This window comes from Coregonus lavaretus, assembly GCF_964263955.1.
Source record: "Coregonus lavaretus genome assembly, chromosome: 19".
Classification (NCBI taxonomy): Eukaryota; Metazoa; Chordata; class Actinopteri; order Salmoniformes; family Salmonidae; genus Coregonus; species Coregonus lavaretus.
This window is the reverse complement of record NC_140006.1, coordinates 39,571,494-39,597,906: the sequence shown is the minus strand read 5'-3', so window position 1 is coordinate 39,597,906 and position 26,413 is coordinate 39,571,494. Positions and strand designations below refer to the sequence as shown.

Here is a 26,413-nt window from a genome sequence, read left to right as displayed (position 1 = left end):
CCTGGTGCAGGTCTACAGTTTTGTTTCTGGTGTCCTTTGACAGCTCTTTGGTCTTGGCCATAGTGGAGTTTGGAGTGTGACTGTTTGAGGTTGTGGACAGGTGTCTTTTATTCTGATAACAAGTTCAAACAGGTGCCATTAATACAGGTAACGAGTGGAGGACAGAGGAGCCTCTTAAAGAAGAAGTTACAGGTCTGTGAGAGCCAGAAATCTTGCTTGTTTGTAGGTGACCAAATACTTATTTTTCACCATAATTTGCAAATAAATTCATAAAAAATCCTACAATGTGATTTTCTGGATTTTCTTTTCTCAATTTGTCTGTCATAGTTGACATGTACCTATGATGAAAATTACAGGCCTCTCTCATCTTTCTTAAGTGGGAGAACTTGCACAATTGGTGGCTGACTAAATACTTTTTTCCCCACTGTATGTATGCCTTAAAATCTGCTTCATGACTTCAACTGTCACAACTTCCGCCGAGGCTGCCTCCCCTCCTTGTCCGGGCAGGTTTCGGCGTTCGTCGTCACCGGCTTACTAGCTACTGCCGATCCCATTCTCATCACTCCACTTGTCATGTCTTGTCTTGTCAATCACACACACCTGGTGCTCATTCCCCTAATTAGTATGTGTATACGTGTTCCCTCTGTTCCCCTTGTCTTTGTGAGTGATTGTTTCATTGTGAGAGCGAGTAGCTCGGTTGAGGTACTCTTCCTGTTATTGCCAAGGTGGAATATTTCCCTTGTGATAGTTTTGTTTTGACGCTAGGTGCGTTTTATTTATGTAAACGGGATAAACTCTGGACTTCGGTGTTTTACCTCTTGCGCCTGACTCCTTCATTCACACCTCATCAAATCAATAGATTTCAAAGCCTGCCCTCTGGAATTTACAGTTTCTCTCAATTGATTTGAAGGGAACAAAGGTCAATGCTCTTAAAACAGTTAATTCAGACATCGCAAAACATACTTCTAATTTTACAAAATAACCAATTGTCATTGCAAAATCCAATATTGCTTTCATTTTCAATATATGTCTTTAAATCAAATATCTCCATCAAAACTACACACGTGTCAACAATTGATTAGTTAATATCTTAACACAACATTCTTTTTGTGTGGATTCATATTTTCACAGGAACATACTCATGGACATTTCCTAAAATGAATTGTTAACAAAAGCACAATATGGCACCTTGCATGACAGCAGTCATTTACATTTCTCAACATGGATGCATCTGAAACAGTCTCAAAATGATCAAATACTAATAACTTTGGTGAGACGTTTACAGAAAATAAGAAATATTTGGAAGTAGTTGTTGGCCCATTTGACAGTTTCATGGGTCTTAACATAAGATTGTTGTTTAAAAAAAAGAATGAAACACATAATTTCGGATTTGAACAAAAACAATATAAAAAAAACAATAATATTTAAATGTTAATACATTCACTTTCTTTCCACTGTAAAAAAAAAGCCTTCGTTGTCAATTGTGACATCTTGTATTTTCCCACAGTGCCGCGCAAAAGCACAAGTTTAAGATCCACCCCTGACAATAATGACCTTGGTTACATTTAAAATGCCCCAACTCAGACTCACACTACAGTTAGTTCATTTCTTAGTGTACATGTAACACCAGTGGAGAGAATGAAGGAAATACCACTGTATGTCATTATCGTACTGCATATCTGGTCCTACAAAGTTAAAGGTAAGGAAGGTATTTTGATATACACTATTCATTCAAAGAAAATTGCGTTTTGTATTCTTTACATATATGCAATTAATTGTGTGCAGTGATCTTTTTTCTTAAGGCAGTGCCTATATTTGGTGTCACGTGTAATTAATAAAAAGGCCTAGTACATGGCAGAAACACTCATCTATTAATTTCTTAGCCAAGATATACTGTATTTGTTGAACAAAGGTCATTGTGCAGACAAATGATGGATAATAATAAATGTATGTTCTGTCATTTTTCAGCTCAAGAATCTGGAAAAGGCTGTCAAAGACCCCAACTGGACAATGGCTTTGTTGACCCGGAGCAGGAAATGTACCAGGATGGCATGACCTTGACCTATGCCTGTGATAGAGGTCTGAAGACACCAATGGAAGGGTGGTGGGGGATAATCAAATGTGAGAATGGTAGATGGTCTGATAGTCCTCTGTGTAAGGGTAAGTACTGTCTGCTCTAACCTTGATCTATAGCAAAGAGTCTTATGTGGTGTAAAAACTCAGAAGACTATCCCTTTAGGTATAGGAAAGAGGGGATTTTGGTGTGACAGGGCATATGATACATTTGTGTTGTGAACAACATTCAGTATTATCATCTCTTGTACTTCGTTGTCTTTTGTTTCTTCACTAATCATTGTTTGTACTTTATCTTCACAGCCAGTCGTTCTTGTGATGCGCCTCCTCAAGTGGACCATGCAACCATCGTTCAACAATATCAAAACAAGTTCAGAGATGGATCAATAGTGGTTTATGAATGCAATAAATCCTTCATGATGGAGGGGAATGCAGATATATTATGCCTTTCAGGAGAATGGACCTCAGCCCCCACATGCAGTGAGTACTGACTTAAAGGGATAGTGCCAGATTTCGGCAATTAAGCTCTTCTCCTACTTACCCAGAGTCAGATGAACTTGAGCATGCTAGCCGTTCCGGTAGACTTCCAGTCATTGAATCGCAAAACTATGTCTAACTTCCTTCCTACTGGATGCAGAGATATAAAAATGGTATCCATGAGTTCATTTGACTCTAGGTAAGTAGAAAAGGGGCTTAATTGCCAAAATATCACACTATCCCTTTAAGATCCAACTGATTTCTTTATTCTGACATCTGTACTGTTTTTTTGTGTCAAGTATTAACTTTGAGTCCTCTAGAAGAGTTTCTAATAGTATAACCACAGGTTTAAAAATGACCATAACCCTTGTTTCTTAGCCATTTCATGGAAAAGGCTAAAGTGAGCCAATAGCATTTCATGTAATAATCACATTTTCCTCTATCAACATGAACCAGGTTGACTTTCACATTACACTGTATCTATCTGTCTCCAACAGAAATCATGGATGGAAGCAGCTTACACAGCATCAGACCCACTAGCAGACCCGTTAGAGTTACAACAGGTAATTCAAGCCTTTTAGTTGCTGATCCTCATCGTACCAACATTATATAAATTGAGGCCGAAACTGTGTATATAACCGCCTTAAAGGTCCCAATGCAGATGTTTTTATCTCAATATCAAATCACTTTTTGGGTAACAATTAAGTACCTTTAATGTGATTGTTTTGAATTAAATGGTGAAAAATAAACAAAAATAGCCTCTTTAGCAAAGAGCAATTTCTTAAGAAATAATTTTATTAGCACTGTCTGCAAGTGGTCTGAGTGGGGAAGGGAAAACTGAAAACTCGCTGTTTTTGGCAGAGGTTTGGAACTCTCTTTGTTATTGGTCTATTAACTCATTTTCAGCAAAAACTCCATCCCACCAAAACTGCCTGAAATTTTAGGTGAAATTTTCATACAGCTCTTACACTAAAAGGACATTATCACAATTTTCACAGTATTATTCCAACCTAATGCTCAGCGAACAACGCAGGCTCCGATGTCAAGTGGATTTTCCAAGAAGGGACAGGCCATAGTGACAAACAAAATCTGATTAGCGGAGAAGTGCCGTATTTATTCACCAGGACAGGCTAAAATCAAATTAACCTAGTAGGTATCAGGTTAATTACTAGGTTAACTTGATCTCAGACTTAGCCTGTCCTGGTGAAAAAAGACGGGGCTTCTCTGTCAATCAGATTTTTGTCTATCACTATGGCCTGTCCCTTCTTGGAAAATCCACTTGACATCGGAGCCTGCATTATTCGCCCTGCATGCATTACAAAGGGAACTAATTATTAGAGCTCAAATAGATATTTTAGATCAGTGGTTCCCAACCAGGGGTACTAGGACCCCTGGGGGTACTTGGCCTATCCACAGTGGGTACTTGAGAAGACTCATGAGACCATAGGCCTACTGGTAAAATGCACATGAGGGCGTACTTCAGGGGTACTCCGGACAGAGCAAAATTCAGTTGGTGGTACAGTAACCAAAAAAGGTTGGGAACTACTGCTTTAGATCATTCAGATTTTATTTTGGAACGTTATAGTTTATCTGGCCAACTTACTCAACCCGTAGAAATGTAACCCAACACGATTTCGCTTTGACTGCTATACAAACTCTTTAATGCTTTGCGATTTTCTGCCACTGGAAGTTTCCTATACAAGGTAGGCGATGCTGAACGATTTGGCAAGGCAACTGTGCGTAGAGCCGTAAGAAGAGTCTGCCTCCCATTGAATAGATTTTTTTATGTCTTTGATGCATGCCCTGGCCATCAAGCTGTCCTTATAATCAAGGAGGACTTTTACAGAATGGCAGGTACAGTAGGCTGTTGTCAGTTGACTGCCAGCGATGCTTTGCTAATCTCAAATTGATAAGACTAGGCAACATGATACAAATTATAAATAGCCTAATTCATCCCGCAGATTTTCCAAACATCATTGGTTCTATAGATGGGACACATCCTCATTCAAAACCCTCTGGAACAAATGAAGGAGAAAATATTTTCACAGCATAAACAGGTGGCTATTGAATACTGTAGCCTATACCTTCACTAAACCAAAATAATTTTCAGAAACAGTCATTAAACTCAATGATCTTCCTTACTTCTTTGGTCAGATGATCTGTGACTCCCATGTGGTTACAACTAAACATAGCACACATTGTTGCACGTGTTGTCATGAAAAGCATTATGAATTAAATACGTTATTATTCATCCTACATAGGCTATGGAATGGCCTACAACTGCAATTATGACATAGGCTACTACAACTTACATATTAGGCCATTACCTTGACACTTAATATCACCAACGTTGCAATAAAAGTGCTCTATAAAGTGAAAGCATTATTACTAATCACCCATGTGTGTAAGCTAGCCCTATTAGATATTGGAATCGTGCCACTTCACCTGTGCATTTACTCTGTCGACAATTTTCTGCCAGGCTCCCTCTCTGGATTTTGCGGCGGGGGACATATTACTTTTTTTTTGCTAAATATGTGAATATATTCCTTGTACTTTGTTACAATTGTTCCCTGTTCTAGACTTGTGAAATATCAGGCTTTTGTCTTTTGACTCCATGTCCATCGTTTTGTCTATCGTCAACATGAGGACCGTTTGGAATGTTGCCAGTTCAAGCAATCTGAGCTTCGCTTAGCCTAATTACTCAAATGAGAAGCAGCCGTTCTAGAAAAAGGAAATCCAGGACTCCCTTATCTGGTGAAGAGAAGAAGCAGGATATGGTCAGGAATCCCCCCCCCCAAAAAAAAAAAAAAAATCATGTGAAGCTTGTTTTACTCCAATGTTTAAAAAACAAAGTAAATCTAAACAAACACTATACAGCCTCAAAACATGGTTCAAACTATAATTTTGATATAATGGATGGTCAGTCCTTACATCCATAGCTCTGTCTATCAATTTGAGAGTGGTTATATTTCTCCAGCCCCATCTCTCAGCTTTTTACCAAAACAGTGGAGTGGAGTGGAGGACACTTTGTTATTGTTTCAACTGCGGATTGCCACTTTAAAGGTGATTTGGGGGGGAAATCTTTAACTCTGCATTGTTGGAAAAGGACCAGTAAGTACGTTTTTTACTGTTAGTCTACACCTGTTGTTTACGAAGCATGTGAAAAATGAAATGTTATTTTAGTTTACATGCCCCATTCACTTGTGGTGGCTAAAGTTAGCAGAAGTTTGTAGTGGCTGTTTAAAGAAATCAGAATCATGGATTACTTTTTTTGGATCCACAGACTACTTTCAGGGTGAGGAAGCATCTAACATTAAGTTGTGAAATCCTGAACTTCCCCTTAATCAAAAATCTAATCAAAGGTTATTGGTCACGTACACAGATTTTCAGATGTTATGGCATGTGCAGCGAAATGCTTGTGTTTCTAGCTCCAACAATGCAGTGATACATGGTAATAAAACAAATTAAAATAAATCAACAATACACACATAATCCAGAAAAATAAAGAAATAAGAAATATCACAATATTTTTTTATATGCTGCTATACTGTAAAGCTTAGCTGGGTCATTCATTAAAGACATAATGGGAATGTATTGTTTATTTTAAAGGGGTCTTTTCACAGGTTTCCTTGCTGAAATCTAAACTAATGCAGGTAAAGTCAATAACAACAAATGGAACCTATGGGAACTATTAATTTGTGCTTGCTGAATTCAATCACTAATACCGCATTTCCTACCAGGTTCATTTTCACATCTACCATAACTCTCTCCAACAGGTCATGAGGCCTTGCGGAAGTGAAGGGAAGGCCAGTTTCAGTTCAATAACAGAAGGTGTATACCGACCATCTGGAGGTGCGATGACGACGACGACTGCTCCGACAACAGCGACGAGGAAAACTGTGGTAAGTCAAAAACAAAAAAAACTTTCTGAAATCTACCAATTGCCTAGATACCTTAATATGCTAATGTAGCTAGTGGGGCAAGACTATGCTTTCCTCTGGAAAAGAAGAGAAACAATTCCCTTCCTCTATGAACCAGTCATTCTCAGTACAGACACACCTCTGGCTAGGTGTATTTTGTATCTTAGTTACAATAGTTGTACTTAAATAAATGTTACAGTAGGCCTATTATTTTTCTCTCAAAATATGAACTACCATGTCATCCCATTCAGGTTAGGAAAATGTGGATCCATAATGGGAAAGTTTTGTGCATCCCTACACGGTGGATTGCAAAACTCGTAAGAGTTTACAGGATTCATTTATTATGATTTCTAGTTCAGGTTGTTCATGATGAAGATGTGACTTATTGAAAGACGTGTGTAAGTGAGGACGATACCTTGTCCATTTGTTCACATATCACAACACATGTGTTTTTCTTCACAGGGCTAGGAACAAGAGAAGAAGTGCAACAATAGATTGTTTAGGATATAACTGATAAAGTTGCTTTTACATTTGGGTCATGATATAGAATATGATTTATAGCACAAGTGGTTAAAATGGAGGGGAGCAGAGTACGGTTCCATCTTGATCTCCATCATCTTAGGGATGGATAGAGAAAATAATTTGGAACAATTCTACAATTCTGAAGTAATTCAAGTTGAGGATAATAGGACATTGTCAAAACAGTTCCACCACATCACATCAGCCTCTGTTGCGGTTATACAACTGTTGATGTACTGTGTGTTGGACAATAAATGAAGGGGGGTCTTGGGGCTTCGGGGACAAAGAAATCATCAGCAATACACTTCATTATTCTCATCCGTTCGTGCTGTGGAGAGGAACAATGGAACGATCAGTAAAAGTAAAATGACTTGTGCTGTAGAGAACTGCTCATGACTGAATTAAATGTAGAAACAACACTGAACCTTTATGTCAATAAATGATTTAAATACAGTAAATGAATGTATACGTGGGACACTATAAATTATCTTCCTGTATCTTGCACATGGTTTTCTTTATTTAGAGGTTGTGTTGGACGGACAGAGAGAGAGAGAAGTCGAGTTTATTTAAGCAATAAGGCCAGAGGGGGTGTGGTATATGGACAATATACCACGGCAAAGGGCTTTTCTTAAGCACGACGCAACGCAGAGTGCCTGGATACAGCCCTTAGCCGTGGTATATTGGCCATATACCACAAACCCCTGAGGTGTCTTATTGCTATTACAAACTGGTTACCAACATAATTAGACCAGTAAACATAACTGTTTTGTCATACCCGAGGTATATGGTCTGATATACCAAGGCTTTCTGCCAATCAGCATTGAGGGCTCGAACCACCCGGTTTATAAATGCACATTAATGAACATGGTGATCCCCTATAAGGCAACATACAGTACATCCCCAGACAGAAACCCATCATATGTATCAAGCATCTCAAAGTAGCAGTGCTGATTTAGGATCAGTTTAGCCTTTTAGATCATAATGAATAAGATTACCTGGACAGGGGGGTGACCTGATCCTAGATCAGGACGTTTTATACATACAGGCTGTTCCCTCCTGTCCATTGTAAAAGAAACAACATGGTATGAGGAAGTAACCGGGTACAAACAATTCATTTGAAAGACAGAGGTAGTACATGATATACATTATATACAGAATACTTTTAAAGATTGATTCAGAAGTGGTTGACCTCATGATACACTGATTAAACAGACCTTTCTAGTTTTGAGGAGCCCGCTGGGTGTAGGGACGTCACCCCTAAACGCTGATCCTGGATCAGTTTTGCATTTTCCCTGCTGATGGTGTAATTGGTTATGGCTACGATTGGGGGAGGGGAATCTGATCCTAGATCTGTACAGGAGAAACTTCACCCCGGAGCAACAGGCTGAAAACACCTAGATTCATTATCACAATAGAGTTCTGTGGTAACTGGTAAGGAACATGTGGAATACTATGGAACTTGATTTGAATGGGGGTAAATGCGTTGTGTAATACCTTGATTCAATTTAAATTGTGAATAAATATCCAGATTACACCTGTAAGATTTAGACTTACAGCCAGCTCATTGGAAATGAGTTGGAGACACCTGTTCTGGAATTACCTTTTGTATGGGGACAATCAGGCTCCTGTCACAATATACATCACTCACTCACACTCATTTCATGGAATGACAGAGATCTTAGGCTTTTGTGTGACAAGAGAAACTTTAAAAAGTGCTCTTTGAAGATAAGCAGCCAATTTGATAGAAGACTTGGGGCTCAATCAACGTGGTGCAACGTTTGGACGGTTGCAGATAGAAATATCACAAATGCATCTGACGACATTCCCTGTTCCACACGGCTGAGAGCTAGGTCTGATCTACACCATCTGTTTCAATCAGAGCGTTCTGCCCTGAATAAGCTGCAGGGGTTAAAAGAACATGGTTACACTTTATTTTAAGGCTAGCTACATAAATACTTCATAACACATTCATAACCCATTCATAACCCATACATAACCCATTCATAACACATTCATAACCCAGGATAAAAAAAATGATAAAAAGGGGAGGGGGAGGAGAGAGGGAGAAGTAGGGGGGGGGGTAGAGGAGAGGGGGGAGGGAGGGGGAGGAGAGAGGGAGAAGTAGGGGGGGGGGTAGAGGAGAGGGGGGAGGGAGGGGGAGGAGAGAGGGAGAAGTAGGGGGGGTAGAGGAGAGGGGGGAGGGAGGGGGAGGAGAGAGGGAGAGGTAGAGGGGGGGTAGAGGAGAGTGGGGAGGGAAAGGAGAGGGAGGTAGAGGAGAGTGGGGAGGGAGAGGAGAGGGGGGAGGGGGAGTGGGGAGGGAGGGAGAGGAGAAGGGGGAGGTAGAGGTTTTGTTGTTTGTTGTGGCCCTTTGCCTGTAAAATACTGAAAAACCTTTATAAAAAAACGGATCAAAAAGATACATTTATTGAAGCGTGTGTATACATAACCCATTCATAACCCATACATAAGCAGTACATGAGCATTGTGAATGCTTATGTTAACAACCGCACCCTTCATATAAATGTTACCTCTAGGGTCTTATTCAGTTTCGTATGGGTTATAAATGTGTTATGATGTCCTTATGTATGTACCCTTTAAATAAACTGTTACCAAACGGGAAGTATAGAGAGGGATGATCAGTGGGCGACGTGGTCCGAGTTAGAGATGTTCTGGACAGGGGTGGCAGAGTCCAGGCCCAGCAGGGTGCCCAGGTAAGACTGATCCCTGGGGTCCAACATCTGGTCGGGCCGCACCGGGTGCACAATGTTGGCCGGCTGGGGGGTAAGCGTGTACTTCTCCAGGAACGCCAGCTCCGTGGCATTCTGGTACCCTCCAGCTGTCTGCTGCTGCCCCTGGCCCTGGGGCGGGCAGGTTACATGTCCCCCCAGGTCACCCTGTACCCCCGGGACCACCCTGGACATCTGGACGGGCACCAGCGTGACAGGCACACACACGTCGGAGGGGACGTTCTGGAGAACGGTCTTTGGTTCAGCCCGGTACACCTTGGAGGGGCCGTGGGTATTATAGGGCAGAGTCACCATCTTGTCCTCTGTCAGCACTACCAGAGGCTGCTGCTGCTCAGTGTACTTAGCGCTGTGTACATGGTCCCTATGGTACTTCAGCTTGTCTTTCCTTTTAAAGGTGGCACTGCAGTGCGGGCAGTTAAAGGGGCGGGCGTCCGAGTGGATCACCATGTGCTTGGTGAGGGTCTTCTTGATGCGGAACGTCTGTTGGCACACGGGGCATCTGTAAGGTTTCTCACCTTGCAGAAGACATGACGGAAGTTAGTTGGACATACATTATTACAGAATAGAGGATAAAAAGGGGAGGGGGGGAGGTAGAGGAGAGAGGGAGAGGTGGGGGGGGGTAGAGGAGAGGAGGGAGGGAGGTAGAAGAGAGGGGGAAGGGAGAGGAGAGGGGGGAGGGAGGTAGAGGAGAGGGGGAGGGAGGTATAGGAGAGGGGGGAGGGAAAGGAGAGGGGGGAGGGAGAGGAGAGGAAAGGGGGGAGGGAGGTAGAGGAGGGGGGGGAGGGAGGTAGAGAAGAGGGGGAGAGGGTATAGGAGAGGGGGAGGGAAAGGAGAGGGGGGAGGGAGAGGAGAGGAAAGGGGGGAGGGAGGTAGAGGAGAGGGGGGAGGGAGAGGAGAGGGGGGAGGGAGAGGATGGGGGGAGGGAGGTAGAGGAGAGGGGGGAGGGAGGGAGAGGAGAGGGGGAGGGAGAGGAGAGGGGGGTAGAGGAGAGGGGGGAGGGAGAGGAGAGGAGAAGGGGTAGGTAGAGGTTTTGTTGTTTGTTGTGGCCCTTTGCCTGTAAAATACTGAAAAACCTTTATAAAAAAACGGATCAAAAATATACATTTATTGAAGCGTGTGTATAGTTTGATGGCTGCTGGTCTAATACACCGTCTGTTAATTATCTAGGAAATTAAAGCAGGTCGGTATGCTACCTGCCAGACCTATCATCTACAGTGGGGAGAACAAGTATTTGATACACTGCCGATTTTGCAGGTTTTCCTACTTACAAAGCATGTAGAGGTCTGTAATTTTTATCATAGGTACACTTCAACTGTGGGAGACGGAATCTAAAACAAAAATCCAGAAAATCACGTTGTATGATTTTTAAGTAATTAATTTGCATTTTATTGCATGACATAAGTATTTGATACATCAGAAAAGCAGAACTTAATATTTGGTACAGAAACCTTTGTTTGCAATTACAGAGATCATACGTTTCCTGTAGGTCTTGACCAGGTTTGCACACACTGCAGCAGGGATTTTGGCCCACTCCTCCATACAGACCTTCTCCATATCCTTCAGGTTTCGGGGCTGTCGCTGGGCATTACGGACTTTCAGCTCCCTCCAAAGATTTTCTATTGGGTTCAGATCTGGAGACTGGCTAGGCCACTCCAGGACCTTGAGATGCTTCTTACGGAGCCACTCCTTAGTTGCCCTGGCTGTGTGTTTCGGGTCGTTGTCATGCTGGAAGACCCAGCCACGACCCATCTTCAATGCTCTTACTGAGGGAAGGAGGTTGTTGGCCAAGATCTCGTGATACATGGCCCCATCCATCCTCCCCTCAATACGGTGCAGTCGTCCTGTCCCCTTTGCAGAAAAGCATCCCCAAAGAATGATGTTTCCACCTCCATGCTTCACGGTTGTGATGGTGTTCTTGGGGTTGTACTCATCCTTCTTCTTCCTCCAAACACAGCGAGTGGAGTTTAGACCAAAAAGCTCTATTTTTGTCTCATCAGACCACATGACCTTCTCCCATTCCTCCTCTGGATCATCCAGATGGTCATTGGCAAACTTCAGACGAGCCTGGACATGCGCTGGCTTGAGCAGGGGGACCTTGCGTGCGCTGCAGGATTTTAATCCATGACGGCGTAGTGTGTTACTAATGGTTTTCTTTGAGATTGTGGTCCCAGCTCTCTTCAGGTCATTGACCAGGTCCTGCCGTGTAGTTCTGGGCTGATCCCTCACCTTCCTCATGATCATTGATGCACCACGAGGTGAGATCTTGCATGGAGCCCCAGACCGAGGGTGATTGACTGTCATCTTGAACTTCTTCCATTTTCTAATAATTGCGCCAACAGTTGTTGCCTTCTCACCAAGCTGCTTGCCTATTGTCCTGTAGCCCATCCCAGCCTTGTGCAGGTCTACAATTTTATCCCTGATGTCCTTACACAGCTCTCTGGTCTTGGCCATTGTGGAGAGGTTGGAGTCTGTTTGATTGAGTGTGTGGGCAGGTGTCTTTTATACAGGTAACGAGTTCAAACAGGTGCAGTTAATACAGGTAATGAGTGGAGAACAGGAGGGCTTCTTAAAGAAAAACTAACAGGTCTGTGAGAGACGGAATTCTTACTGGTTGGTAGGTGATCAAATACTTATGTCATGCAATAAAATGCAAATTAATTACTTTAAAATCATACAACGTGATTTTCTGGATTTTTGTTTTAGATTCCGTCTCTCACAGTTGAAGTGTACCTATGATAAAAATTACAGACCTCTACATGCTTTGTAAGTAGGAAAACCTGCAAAATCGGCAGTGTATCAAATACTTGTTCTCCCCACTGTATTTATTGGACATCTATGTCCACCAAATACATTTGTTCTGGATTAACATGTCAATAAAGGGTTGATGTGAAAAGAAAGGTACGCTGCCAGTCAAACAGACATTCACAGCTTTTATTGTCATCTTACCTGAATGTGTCCTGAAGTGCATTTCCAGACTGGACTTCCCTTTGAACTCCTTCTTACAAACCTCACACTGATGCACAGCTGTTTTATACCTATAGAATCCACACAAGTTTTCCCAATGCTTAGTCTTTTCACATTTACATTTACATTTTAGTCATTTAGCAGACGCTCTTATCCAGAGCGACTTACAGTTAGTGAGTGCATACATTGTTTTTTTGTTTTTTCATATATCATATTATGTGGTTAGCTGATATGTTATGTAGTCAGCCGCGTTGTGAGATCTGACATGCATCTGCAATGTATTCAGCCGCGTTGTGAGATCTGACATGCATCTGCAATGTAGTCAGCCGCAGTGTGAGATCTGACACGCATCTGCAATGTAGTCAGCCGCGGTGTGAGATCTGACATGCATCTCCAATGTAGTCAACCTGGAACGCGCCCATTCCCTCCATCTCCATCCACCATCCGGACCACTTACTTCTGCCACACCTTCTCTCCCAGGTGGACACTTTTGTAATGGACGGTCAGGTGATCATGGCGCCTGAAACACTTTCCACATTCCTCGCACTGGTGGGCTTTCTCCCCTGATAACAACCAAGGGAGATTCAATTCAATTATTGTCCTGTAAGACAATTCATATGCAGCATAAAAACATCCAAACAGGCCCAGGACCATGTATGAACAACTAACCCAGGGGAGCATTTTACTCTCTTTTGCATAGCTACGGAACATAACACGGAAGGTGTGTATACCGTACCCGAGTGTATTTTCTGGTGTTTGGTCAGATGGTCGTGGCGTATGAACGTCTTTCCGCATTCGTCACACTCGTAGCGCTTGTCGTCGTGGTGGACTCGAAGATGAAGCCTATCAGAATAGAGTTTGGGGTTAAAGTTAAGAAATTTTAATATGCAATTAAAACAGGCAAACATTGTATTTATTTTGTACTAAATTATGACAAAAGTATTTTCTCTGGAGAAGACAAAAACGACCCAATAGAAACCTGCTGAACATGGGACTCCACCCACAGGTGATAGCCAATAAGAACTAGGTATGTTATGAACTGCCCAAGCATATTGACCTATAAGAGCTGCCGTGGCGGAAACTCTGTCCACAGATACTGCAGAGGTGAGGTTTCTCTCCACTGTGAATCCGCAAATGTTCTCTCAACGTTGTCCTACGGACATAAAAAACAACAACATTACAATCAATGGAGTTAGACTGATAGTAGACCAGTCACTAAAGTTGAGATTGTTACCATGTGAGCAGTGAGAGATAGACACAATACCGCCACCAAAAAGTACTGTTAAAAACAAGTTGGTTAAAAGTTTCGTTAAAAGTTTTAACATTAGTAGTTGTTGTGTATAAAAACATAGAAGTTCAATGTAATCACACGTATATGTGCAGTATTCTAAGCACTGCTGTTTATTTTAGGCTTTTTATTACTTGTTTTATGATTACATTTGAATTGAATTTTCCCACAACCCCAAAAAAAGTTTTGACAATCCTACCTCTCCCTCACTGACTTCCCACAGATGAAGCAGGTCAATTTTCTCTTGCCCCCATGTGTACATTCAATGTGTCTCTTCCTGTTACCCGTGTCGTTGAACTGGCGGCCACAGATGTCACAAGGGAACGGACCTGTGGACAGAGTCAAAGGTCAATTAAATATCCCAGTGTCACAGCCTTACTTCTCAATCCAATATCAACATTTGATCAGTGACTAAAGTTAAGCTTCTACAAACTTGAAAGAATTCTCTTCAATGATTATACAACATTTTCCTTGACTCCCAATGTTTTTGAGGACAATAAACCCGAACATGGTATTTGTATTTATTATGGATCCCCATTAGTTCCTGCCAAGGCAGCAGCTACTCTTCCTGGGGTTTATTATGGATCCCCATTAGTTCCTGCCAAGGCAGCAGCTGCTCTTCCTGAGGCAGTTTATACAATTTTAAAAACATTACAATACATTCACAGCAGATTTCTCAACACATTAAGTATGTGCCCTCAGGCCCCTACTCTACTACCACATATCTACAAAACAAAATCCATGTGTACGTGTGTGTAGAGTGTGTGTCTTATCATGTGTATGTGTGTCTGTGCCTGTGTTTGTGTCTCTTCAAAGTCCCCGCTGTTCCATAAGGTGTATTAGTTATTTTTAAAAAACTGATTCTACTGCGTCCATCTCTTACTTGATGTGGAATAGAGTTCCATGTAGTCATGGCTCTATGTAGTACTAGTCTGTTCTGGACTTGGGGAATGTGAAGATACTTCTGGTAACATGTCTTGTGGGGTATGCGTGGGTGTCCAAGCTGTGTGCCAGTAGTTCAAACAGACAGCTTGGTGCCTTCCACTTGTCAATACCTCTCACAAATACAAGTAGTGATTAAGTTAATCTCTCCTCCACTTTGAGCCAGGAGAGTTTACATTTACATTTTAGTCATTTAGCAGACACTCTTATGCAGTGCGACTTACAGTAGTGAGTGCACACATTTTCATACTTTTTTCCCATACTGGTCCCCCGTGGAAATCGAACCCACAACCCTGGCGTTGCAAGCGCCATGCTCTACCAACTGAGCCACACGGGACAGATTGACATGCATATTATTCATGTTAGCTCTCTTTGTACATCCAAGGGCCAGCCGTGCTGCCCTGTTCTGAGCCAATTGCAATTTTCCTAAGTCCCTGTTTGTGGCATCTGACCACACGACTGAACAGTAGTCCAGGTGTGGCAAAACTAGGGCCTTTGGGACCTACCTTGTTGATAGTGCTGTTAAGAAGGCAGAGCAGCGCTATAATTATGGACAGACTTGTCCCATCTTAGCTACTGTTGTATCAATATGTTTTGACCATGACAGTTTACAATCCAGGGTTACTCCTCAACTTGCTCAATTTCCACATTATTCATTACGAGATGTAGTTGGGGTTTAGTGAATGATTTGACCCAAATACAATGCTTTTAGTTTTGGAAATATTCAGGACTAACTTATTCCTTGCCACCCATTCCGAAACTAACTGCAACTCTTTGTTAAGTGTTGCAGTTATTTCAGTTGCTGTAGTAGCTGACGTGTATAGTTTGAGTCATCCGCATACATAGACACACTTTATTCAAAGCCAGTGGCATGTCATTAGTAAAGATTGAAAAAAGTAAGGGGCTTAAACAACTGCCCTGGGTAATTCCTGATTCTACCTGGATTATGTTGGAGAGGCTTCCATTAAAGAACACCCTCTGTGTTCTGTTAGACAGGTAACTCTTTATCCAGAATATAGCAGGGGGTGTAAAGCCATAACACATACGTTTTTCCAGCAGCAGACTATGATCGAAAACATCAAAAGCCACACTGAATCCTAACAAAACAGCCCCCACAATCTTTTTATCATCAATTTCTCTCAGCCAATCATCAGTAATTTGTGTAAGTGCTGTGCTTGTTGAATGTCCTTCCCTATAAGCGTGCTAAAAGTCTGTTGTCAATTTGTTTACTGTAAAATAGAATTGTATCTGGACAAAAAACAATTTTTTCCAGTAGTTTACTAAGGGTTGGTAACAGGCTGATTGGTTGGCTATTTGAGCCAGTAAAGGGGGCTTTACTAATCTTAGGTAGCGAAATGACTTTTGCTTCCCTCCAGGCCTGAGGGCACACACTTTCTAATAGGCTTAGATTGAAGATATGGCAAATAGGAGTCGCAATATCATCCACTATTATCCTCAGTAATTTTCCATTCAAGTTGTCAGACCCTGGTGGCTTGTCATTGTTGATAGACAACAATCATTTTTTTACCTCTTCCACACTTACTTTACGGAATTCAAAATAACAATGCTTGTCTTTCACAATTTAGTCAGATATACTTGGATGTGTAGTGTCAGCGTTTGTTGCTGTCATGTAATGCCTAAGTTTGCTAATCTTGCCAATGAAAAAATCATTAAAGTAGTTGGCAATATCAATGGGTTTTGTGAGGAATGAGCCATCTGATTCAATGAGTGATGGAGCTGAGTTTGCCTTTTTGCCCAATATTTATTTTAAGGTGCTCCAAATCATTTATCTTTGTTTCATAGTTTAGTTTCTTCTTCTTTTTATTCAGTTTAGTCACGTGATTTCTCAATTTGCAGTACTTTTGCCTTGCAAAAGTATTCCTCCCCCTTACCGTTTTCCCTATTTTGTTGCATTACAACATGTAATTTAAATTGATTTTTATTTGGATTTCATGTAATGGACATACAGAAAATAGTCCAAATTGGTGAAGTGAAATGAAAAAAATAATTTGTTTCAAAAAATGCTAAAAAATAAATAACGGAAAAGTGGTGTGTGCATATGTATTCACCCCCTTTGCTATGAAGCCCCTAAATAAGATCTGGTGCAACCAATTACCTTCAGAAGTCACATAATTAGTTAAATAAAGTCCACCTGTGTGCAATCTAAGTGTCACATGATCTGTCACATGATCTCAGTATATATACACCTGTTCTGAAAGGCCCCAGAGTCTGCAACACCACTAAGCAAGGGGCACCACCAAGCAAGCGGCACCATGAAGACCAAGGAGCTCCCCAAACAGGTCAGGGACAAAGTTGTGGAGAAGTACAGATCAGGGTTGGGTTATAAAAAAATATCCGAAACTTTGAACATCCCACGGAGCACCATTAAATCCATTATTAAAAAATGGAAAGAATATGGCACCACAACAAACCTGCCAAGAGAGGGCAGCCCACCAAAACTCACGGACCAGGCAAGGAGCGCATTAATCAGAGGCAACAAAGAGACCAAAGATAACCCTGAAGGAGCTGCAAAGCTCCACAGCGGAGATTGGAGTATCTGTCCATAGGACCACTTTAAGCCGTACACTCCACAGAGCTGGGCTTTACAGAAGAGTGGCCAGAAAAAAGCCATTGCTTAAAGAAAAAGATAAGCAAACACATTTGGTGTTCGCCAAAAGGCATGTGGGAGACTCCCCAAACATATGGAAGAAGGTACTCTGGTCAGATGAGATTAAAATTGAGCTTTTTGGCCATCAAGGAAAACGCTATGTCTGGCGCAAACCCAACACCTCTCATCACCCCGAGAATACCATTCATCGGCAGGGACTGAGAAACTGGTCAGAATTGAAGGATGGCGCTAAATACAGGGAAATTCTTGAGGGAAACCTGTTTCAGTCTTCCAGAGAGTTGAGACTGGGATGGAGGTTCACCTTCCAGCAGGACAATGACCCTAAGCATACTGCTAAAGCAACACTTGAGTGGTTTAAGGGGAAACATTTAAACGTCTTGGAATGGCCTAGTCAAAGCCCAGACCTCAATCCAATTGAGAATCTGTGGTATGACTTAAAGATTGCTGTACACCAGCGGAACCCATCCAACTTGAAGGAGCTGGAGCAGTTCTGCCTTGAAGAATGGGCAAAAATCCCAGTGGCTAGATGTGCCACGCTTATAGAGACATACCCGAAGAGACTTGCAGCTGTAATTGCTGCAAAAGGTGGCTCTACAAAGTATTGACTTTGGGGGGTGAACAGTTATGCACACTCAAGTCTTCTGTTTATTTGTCTTATTTCTTGTTTGTTTCACGAGAAAACATATTTTGCATCTTCAAAGTGGTAGGCATTTTGTGTAAATCAAATGATACAAACCCCCCCAAAATTTTAATTCCAGGTTGTAAGGCAACAAAATAGGAAAAATGCCAAGGGGGTGGAATACTTTCGCAAGCCACTGTATGCCATACCTTTTGCCTCATCCCTCTCAACCATACCATTTTTCAATTCCTCATCAATCCAAGGGGATATAACAGTAACACTTTACTTAGGGCATATAGTTATAACGTATTATTACTTGTTATAACCATGATAACTTATAATATGTCTCGCCTTTCAACTAGCTCAAATGACAGATAATAACCGATTCATCACTATCCTAACACATTATAAGCAGTTAATTCATACTTATGACAAGGCCAATAAAGCATTATGGACTCATCATAATGCAATATATCTGTACGCCTCAAGTCAAGAGGTACAATACATTGATCTATTATCTAAATATGTTGGATAAAGCAATCAAATGAAATTTCCCGTTCATTACCTAAATGATACTTTTCTTGATGCTTCAAGCGGGCAAACCTGGACTTGAAGTAGTCGTCACAGAAGGCACATTTGAAGGGTCGGTCTTGCGTGTGTAGAATCATGTGCTCTTCCAGATGAGGCCTACGTGTGAAAGACTTGTGGCAGATCTGAACCCGGAATATCAGAGAGAGAGCAGGTGAGGATACGAGAATACACTGACTGTACTTGCAGTGAACGTGAAAATGTATCATTCTGTGGAATATGTATTCTGTGAATATTATGTGACGTGTACAGATGTAGGATCTTAATTTGAGCCAGTTTGCTACAGCAGGAAAATAGTCCTGCAACAACAGGAAATGTGAATTATTATGAGGATTATAATTAAAGGACAATTTTTGTAGGGGTTTATACATTTCAAGTCTGACATTTCTAAGTGGAAAGTCTTTTTAAACCTCATATACACTACAAGTTTTCCATTTACTGCATTGCATCTGTAGGTACAGTGCCTTCAGAAAGTATTCAGACCCCTAGACTTTTTCCACATTTTGTTACGTTACAGCCTTATTCTAAAAGGGATTAAATAAAAAATAATCCTCAGCAATCAACACACGATACCCCATAATGACAACGCTAAAACAGGTTTTTAGAAATGTTTGCAAATTTATTTAAAAAAATACAAAACAGAAAAACATTATTTTCATAACTATTCAGACCTTTTGCTATGAGACTCAAAATTGAGCTCAGGTACATCCTGTTTTCATTGATCATCCTTGAGATGTTTGTACAACTTGATTGGAGTCCATCTGTGGTAAATTCAATTGATTGGACATGATTTGGAAAGGCACACACCTGTCTATACAAGGTCCCACAGTTGACAGTGCATGTCAGAGCAAAAACCAAGCCATGAGGTTGAAGATTGTCCGTAGAGCTCCGAGACAGGATTGTGTCGAGGCACAGATCTGGGGAAGGGTACCAAAAAAATTCTGCAGCATTAAAGGTCCCCAAGAACACCCTGCAAAACTGAGCAATCGGGGGAGAAGGAACTTGGTCAGGGAGGTGACCAGGAACCCGATGGTCTAGAGTTCCTCTGTGGAGATGGGAGAACCTTCCAGAAGGACAACCATCTCTGCAGCACTCCACCAATCAGGCCTTTATGGTAGAGTGGCCAGACGGAAGCCACTCCTCAGTAAAAGGCACAAGACAGCCCGCTTGGAGTTTGCCAAAAGGCACCTAAAGACTCTCAGACCATGAGAAACAAGATTCTCTGGTCTGATGAAACCAAGATTGAACTCTTTGGCCTGAATGCCATGCGTCACGTCTGGAGGAAACCTGGCACCATCCCTACGGTGAAGCATGGTGGTGGCAGCATCATGTTTTTCAGCGGTAGGGACTGGGAGACTAGTCAGGATCGAGGCAAAGATGAACGGAGCAAAGTACAGAGAGATCCTTGATGAAAACCTGCTCCAGAGTGCTCAGGACCTCAGACTGGGGCGAAGGTTCACCTTCCAACAGGACAACGACCCTAAGCACACAGCCAAGACAATGCAGGAGTGGCTTCGGGACAAGTCTCTGAATGTCCTTGAGAGGACCAGCCAGAGCCTGGACTTAAACCCGATCGAACATCTCTGGAGAGACCTGAAAATAGCTGTGCAGCGACGCTCCCCACCCAACCTGACAGAGCTTGAGAGGATCTGCAGAGAAGAATGGGAGAAACTCCCCAAATACTGGTGAGCCAAGCTTGTAGCGTCATACTTAAGAAGACTCGCTGCCAAAGGTGCTTTAACAAAGTACTGAGTAAAGGGTCTGAATAGTTATGTAAAGGTGATATTTCTGTTTTTTATTTCTAATAAATTAGCTGAAATTTCTAAAAATCTGTTTTTGCTCTGTCATTATGGGGTATTGTGTGTAGATTGATGAGAGGAAACAAAACTATTGAATCCATTTTAGAATAAGGCTGCAACGTAACAACATGTGGAAAAGGTTAAGGGGTCTGAATACTTTCCGAAGGCACTGTATATATTTTAGAGTGGTCCTTGCCTCAACTCAACTTCTAAAATACATTTAATTTCATATGGTTATGTAATGATGTCATAATAGACTTGACACTTGAACTTGATAAGATAAAGGTTGTGAAACTACCATGTGGCTCAGTTGGTAGAGCATGGCGCTTGCAACAACAGGGTTGTGGGTTTGATTGCCACGGGGGACCAGTACAAAAAATGTATGCAAGTCGCTCTGGATAAGAGCGTCTGCTAAATGACAAAAATGCAAAATGTTAAAACCAAACTTCTTAGGCTCAAAGTGTTGATATTGATCAGCAAGAGACATTCATATTATAAGGGCTCAAGGGGAGTGATCCCTTCAAAATATGATTGTAGTCTGAATCTTGGGGCTAGCATTTTGCTCTTTACCTCCTTTTCTATACTGTGTCCGTTATCTGACAATTTTCTTTTTTGGATTGTGTTTCATAAAATAAAACAAGTCAAAGCTTACATCACACTTCCATCCCTCGTTCTTCTTCTTCCTCATGGCCAGGAACTCTTGAATGTGGTCCGGGTGGAACCTGAAAGCACAGTGGTAACACATAGGTAGTACACACTTGACTTCATTATTCATTCCTTTTCACTCCTTGGGGACCAGAGAGCCTCAATATAAACATACAGTACAACTGTGCATTGACCTGTCTGGATCCCTTTGACACTGAACTGCACTGTGACACGTGTCCACAAGGTGGCAAAGCTCATTATTTTAACTTTAAGTACACTACATAGAACTAAGTGAGAAAAGGACACGAATGGTGGACTACAGCGTAAACCATTTAATTAAATAAAATAAACTCTGTTTATCCCCTGAAGGGCAATTAAAGAATCACCATTATATAATTGCTAATAACATCTAGATCAGGGTATATAATGATTAATTCAGATTACTACTACCCAGAGACCCCTTTACCCTGAAAGACTACAAACAAGCTTTAACTCATCTAGCAATGGTTTCCTTGACCCAGATTAAGCCTAGTTATAGACTAAAACGCACTTTGAATAAAGATTCTCTATTGAGAATGATTGTTAATCCAGGACTAGGCTTAATCTGGGTCTGGGAAACCAGCTCCTAGTTTAGAAGGGCTGTTAAGGTTTCAATCCAACCACTAAATAAATAACCTCATATTTTTATTCATGAGAACATGATTTTAATTTACAACCATTTTAATTTAGAGTGACTCTTTTCCTAAAAGCGCAATTGTTAGGGATTTATAATAACCAAAATATAGAATATGTATAAGAGTGTAATGTGAATATCAGGGTTGGGGGTCAAATCCATTTCAATTCAGTCAATTTAGGAAGTAAACTGAAATTCCTATTCCCAATTCAAATGTTCCTCAAAGCTTCTCTATTAGAATATGAATTTCTGTTTACTTCCTGAATTGGCTGAATTGAAATGGAACTGACCCCCAACCCTGGTGAACAGAGGATGATGGGACAGACACAAAGGTTCACCTTCTGACGTGTTTGGCCAGGGTCTTTTTGCTGGCGTGCAGCTTGTTGCAGAAGGAGCACTTGCGTTCTGTCTCCTAGAGATGAACGTACTCTGGTGCGAAAAGTGCAAATCAATCCCAGAACAACAGCAAAGGACCTTGTGAAGATGCTGGAGGAAACAGGTAAAAAGTATCTATATCCACAGTAAAGCGAGTCCTATATCGACATAACCTGAAAGGCCGCTCAGCAAGGAAGAAGCCACTGCTCCAAAACCGCCATAAAAAAGCCAGACTACGGTTTGCAACTGCACATGGGGACAAAGATTGTACTTTTTGGAGAAATGTCCTCTGGTCTGATGAAACAAAAATAGAACTGTTTGGCCATAATGACCATCGTTATGTTTGGAGGAAAAAGGGGAACGCTTGCAAGCCGAAGAACATCATCCCAACCGGGAAGCACGGGGGTGGCAGCATCATGCTGTGGAGGTGCTTTGCTGCAGGAGGGACTAGTGCACTTCACAAAATAGATGGCATCATGAGGAAGGAAAATTATGTAGATATATTGAAGCAACATCTCAAGACATCAGTCAGGAAGTTAAAGCTTGGTCGCAAATGGGTCTTCCAAATGGACAATGACCCCAAGCATACTTCCAAAGTTGGAGCATATTACAGTATCATAGACACTATGTTTTAGGATTTCCTATGATCTTCTATGTAGAAGAACCCGTTACCTTCGAACGACTCTTGTGTAGCCTGTGAGCGTCATAAAGCAAAACATGTTAAACGTGAGTGTTCGTAGATAGCTTTTAATAATTTGTAGCTCAAACCATTCTGACTCCACAGACGTTTTTGTAAAAAAGACCCGGCCCCGGGCCCCTTTGGGATCCGCCCCTGTCTCACAGACACCACTCTAGCTCAGCCCTCGTTAATCACACAGGTTGGTACTAACCGATGCAGAAGAAATAGACAAATCCAATGGTACAACCCGGAAGTCTGTAGCTCAAATACACTGTGTTAAAAAGGTTAGAAGTCCTGAATCACACCGGCGGCGCAACGGTGGGACGGTGGGACGGTGGGACCCACTCACGGTGGGCCCAGGGTAGCTCAGTTGGTAGAGCATGGCGCTTGCAACGCCAGGGTTGTGGGTTCGATTCCCACGAGGGGCCAGTATGAAAAAAAATTATACACTCACTAACTGTAAGTCGCTCTGGATAAGAGCGTCTGCTAAATTAGTAAAATGTAATTAATATGTTTTGTCTCTGTATGCATAGAATTTTCAACTGGCTGATATTTAGTCCAGATCATTATGACATGATTACAAGAGACATAAAGGGGTCGTACATGCTAATGACAAGTCTTATAATGCATCATAGCTGATCCTAATGCATTATACCTGAATGCTTAGAGTTAATTGTTACTGCAATTCCTTTCACCTGGCAGTGGCCTGGTTTATGAGCTGAAATGTCTCAGAACAATATGTGCATTATCCTTGTAATCCTGAAGAGCTGTATTTGTTCTTCAGTTGATAGGTGTGGAGCGAAGCCAACAGTTGATAATGGGGATTTTATCACTGACCCTGAAAGCAATCAAATGGCACTGACCTACAAATGCATTAACTATTACAAACTTGTGGGCCCAGAGAAAGTGATGTGTCGTAGTGATCGAAGGTGGTCAGAGCTACCCACTTGTAAAGGTAAATAAATGATGTTTTTGCTAAAATTATCAAGATACCATCACACACCTAATTGTCTCATAATATATCAACCTTCATTAACACTCTTATATCAACTCTTTATATACCAGCTCCCTGTACCATTGAAAAAAAGACTTTTGACCAGCTGGATCTTCCAAAAGATATGTTTGTGAAGGAAGGAGAGAGTCAGACATTTCTCTGTAAAGAACAGGACTATTACAGACAACCTCTTGTTGCTGATGTTCGATGTCAGAATGGACATGTGACCATTGACAGATGTACATGTATGTATGATGTGTTATTCACAACAAAAAGAAACAGAATATACTGGACTCAATCAACACAATGTTTTCTTTCTTTATCAGTTGTTTATTATTTAGTTTAGTTCATTATTTTTAATGTGTACTGTAAATGAGTCCCTATAAAATATATTATCACAAACTCAATGTCTTGCCTCATAATGTATAAGCCTTCATTAACACTTTTATATTCATTCTCTTTTTACCAAGTGGGCTGCAAACTGGAATCAAGACGTCATCATTGGCTGGGTCTTGCACAAGATATGTTTATAAAGGAAGGACCTAAGAGAATTACCTGTGGAGAAACTGATTCCTATGGTCGTCCTCTTGTTGCAGATGTTCGATGCGAGAATGGATATCCAACCTCTACCAATTGTAAGTCTAATGCAACAGTAGGAAAGAGAACATAATCAACTGAAACACATTCTTCACAGGTTTTTGTCAAGAGTGAGAAAAATGACTTATTATCTTTAAGTTACATAGTTTTACTTGTGAGTTACTGAAAATGCTACTGTAAGCCTCATTTGATTCTAAAGATTAACTAACATGTCATCCCATTTAGGTTACTGGTGTAGTGTATTAAGAATTATGACTTTGCTAATGTTTTCAAGTGGAACCTGAGAGGATGTTTATTTAGTTTCAGAGGGAGTTGTTTTAGGGTGACACCCCATAGAACAGACAGGGAGTGTGTGTTGTAGACAGGGGATTGGACAGTAGAGGGAGCCACCCATATTTTGGAGAATATTATAAGTACTGGGTTTGAACAAAGAACATTAGAGCGGACATTGTAATTTGGAAAACACTGCTCTCCGGGTGATCATGACATCTGTAAACTTATGCTGAAATCTTGTGATATGAATAAAACGTATGATCAAAGCTCAGTATAAGCGGACTCCTTTGTTTAACAGCATAATTAGCAACATTGACTCGACACTACACTGGCAAAACTAATATCTGGTAAGTGTTTATGCATCTCTACACAGTTAGTTATTAAACTCAATCAAACTTCAATGGGGGTTTTCTCAGTGTCAGATATACATGAATAGAATCAAGAAATGTTGAGGGCAGTCCCATAAATGCTTCCATTAGTTGTAGTGAGCCTCTATTCTCTTATGTAACTACAACAAGGTGGTGTATTTTCTTAAAAGGGCCGTTGAATCAACGCAACACACCCAAATCTGCAGCAAATCCCCTGGAAGAGAGGACTTCCCACGTTGGCCACGAATGAAGATTGTTTGTGATATGTTTGATAAAATTGCTTTTACATTTGGTTCATGATATGGAATGTGCCTTACAACACACGGTGTTAGTAGGGGAGCAGAGAGGAATGGAGGACCACCATCTTAGGATAGGAGGCTGTCTGACAAGATTTAAACAATCCTTCTGAATGATTAAAAAGTAATGAAAAAGACATGTTGAATATGATAATGGTTAGGTAAACAATTGATGAAACAGCTGATCAGCGATACACTTGATATTGATCCTCCATTTATTTAAAGCAGCAAACTACTGATAGTCAATGAAAGTCAAATCAATTGAATGTACGGTATACAATGGACATGGATGCATGTAGAAAATATATAATTATACATTTGTGTGTGCTTTTATATGCGTATGTTGGTTTTACACCAAATCATTTCACAAACAAATGTGTCAAACACAACACACAGCAACAGTTGACAGTAACCACCAACTAACTATCCAGAAACATATTCAGAAGATCAAAACACAGAACTCACCATTAAACATATTTTAATAGTTTGAACAGTACGATGAATACAATCTAGTGGAAGGTGAAATCTGAAGATATGGTCTTCATAGAAGAAGGTGGACACAGACATGTCAAAATTAAACAAAAATGTCTGAATCTATACATTTAATATGATAAAGCTTTGTGGATCTTTAAGATGTTCTCCTCTATTTGGCAATTGGCACCATATCAATTCAAAGCATCAGCATGTTTTTCTTTACAGTTTTGGTATGTCAAAAGGTAACAATATCATACTTGGTAACTCACAGACTTTCCGTGGTTGAATTGGCCAACAAAGTGTTACGAAATTGGTGCAATTCATACTGAAACTGTAAATATTTGTTTGAACTTTGGCATGTGTCTGCCAAATAAATATTATTTGGCCTATGTATGCCTTAACATCTGCTTCATGACTTCAATATATTTCAAAGCCTGCCCTCTGGAATTTACAGTTTCTCTCAATTGATTTGAA

General features: G+C 41.1%; 2 protein-coding genes and 1 long non-coding RNA gene across 6 annotated transcripts; 1 reads left to right on the top strand and 2 right to left on the bottom strand.

The window, feature by feature from the left end:
• The first annotated feature begins 1,596 nt into the window (after nucleotides 1-1,596).
• On the top strand, nucleotides 1,597-25,786 carry LOC311147126 (complement factor H-related protein 1-like). 4 transcript variants are annotated; one of them, XM_084183755.1, is made up of 8 exons: nucleotides 1,597-1,699; nucleotides 1,969-2,160; nucleotides 2,377-2,553; nucleotides 3,048-3,113; nucleotides 6,160-6,203; nucleotides 6,327-6,452; nucleotides 6,722-6,787; nucleotides 6,933-7,486. In XM_084183755.1, the coding sequence occupies exons 1-8, from the start codon at nucleotides 1,639-1,641 to the stop codon at nucleotides 6,936-6,938; spliced, it is 738 nt and encodes a 245-aa protein (XP_084039881.1). In that variant the 5' UTR covers nucleotides 1,597-1,638; the 3' UTR covers nucleotides 6,939-7,486. The 4 variants fall into 4 exon arrangements, 2 of the variants coding, with proteins under 2 accessions (XP_084039881.1, XP_084039882.1); XR_014614742.1 differs by lacking the exons at nucleotides 3,048-3,113; nucleotides 6,160-6,203; nucleotides 6,327-6,452; nucleotides 6,722-6,787; nucleotides 6,933-7,486 and adding exons at nucleotides 23,722-23,892; nucleotides 24,003-24,176; nucleotides 24,402-25,148; nucleotides 25,340-25,786; XR_014614743.1 differs by lacking the exons at nucleotides 3,048-3,113; nucleotides 6,160-6,203; nucleotides 6,327-6,452; nucleotides 6,722-6,787; nucleotides 6,933-7,486 and adding exons at nucleotides 23,722-23,892; nucleotides 24,003-24,176; nucleotides 24,402-25,148; nucleotides 25,320-25,786.
• On the bottom strand, nucleotides 7,470-8,378 carry LOC311147134. Its single transcript, XR_014614749.1, has 2 exons — nucleotides 8,204-8,378; nucleotides 7,470-8,045 (listed from the first exon to the last, which is right to left on the bottom strand). It is a non-coding gene; the product is annotated as an uncharacterized lncRNA (long non-coding RNA).
• On the bottom strand, nucleotides 9,349-23,319 carry LOC311146910 (zinc finger and BTB domain-containing protein 41-like; the record flags this gene model as incomplete). Its single annotated transcript, XM_084183537.1, has 10 exons — nucleotides 9,349-10,251; nucleotides 12,683-12,771; nucleotides 13,158-13,263; nucleotides 13,437-13,543; nucleotides 13,758-13,853; nucleotides 14,188-14,317; nucleotides 18,744-18,891; nucleotides 21,218-21,287; nucleotides 22,222-22,295; nucleotides 23,287-23,319. 10 exons carry the CDS (start codon nucleotides 23,317-23,319, stop codon nucleotides 9,626-9,628), a joined length of 1,479 nt encoding a protein of 492 aa, XP_084039663.1. The 3' UTR covers nucleotides 9,349-9,625.
• Nucleotides 25,787-26,413: the final 627 nt, after the last annotated feature.

Bases quoted from the DNA above. Each gene is read 5' to 3' on its own strand.
- LOC311147126 (XM_084183755.1), top strand. From the start codon at position 1,639: ATGAAGGAAATACCACTGTATGTCATTATCGTACTGCATATCTGGTCC. The intron at 2,161-2,376 runs GTAAGTACTGTC...TTATCTTCACAG, and splicing joins TGATAGTCCTCTGTGTAAGG to CCAGTCGTTCTTGTGATGCG. The intron at 6,453-6,721 runs GTAAGTCAAAAA...CATCCCATTCAG, and splicing joins CAGCGACGAGGAAAACTGTG to GTTAGGAAAATGTGGATCCA.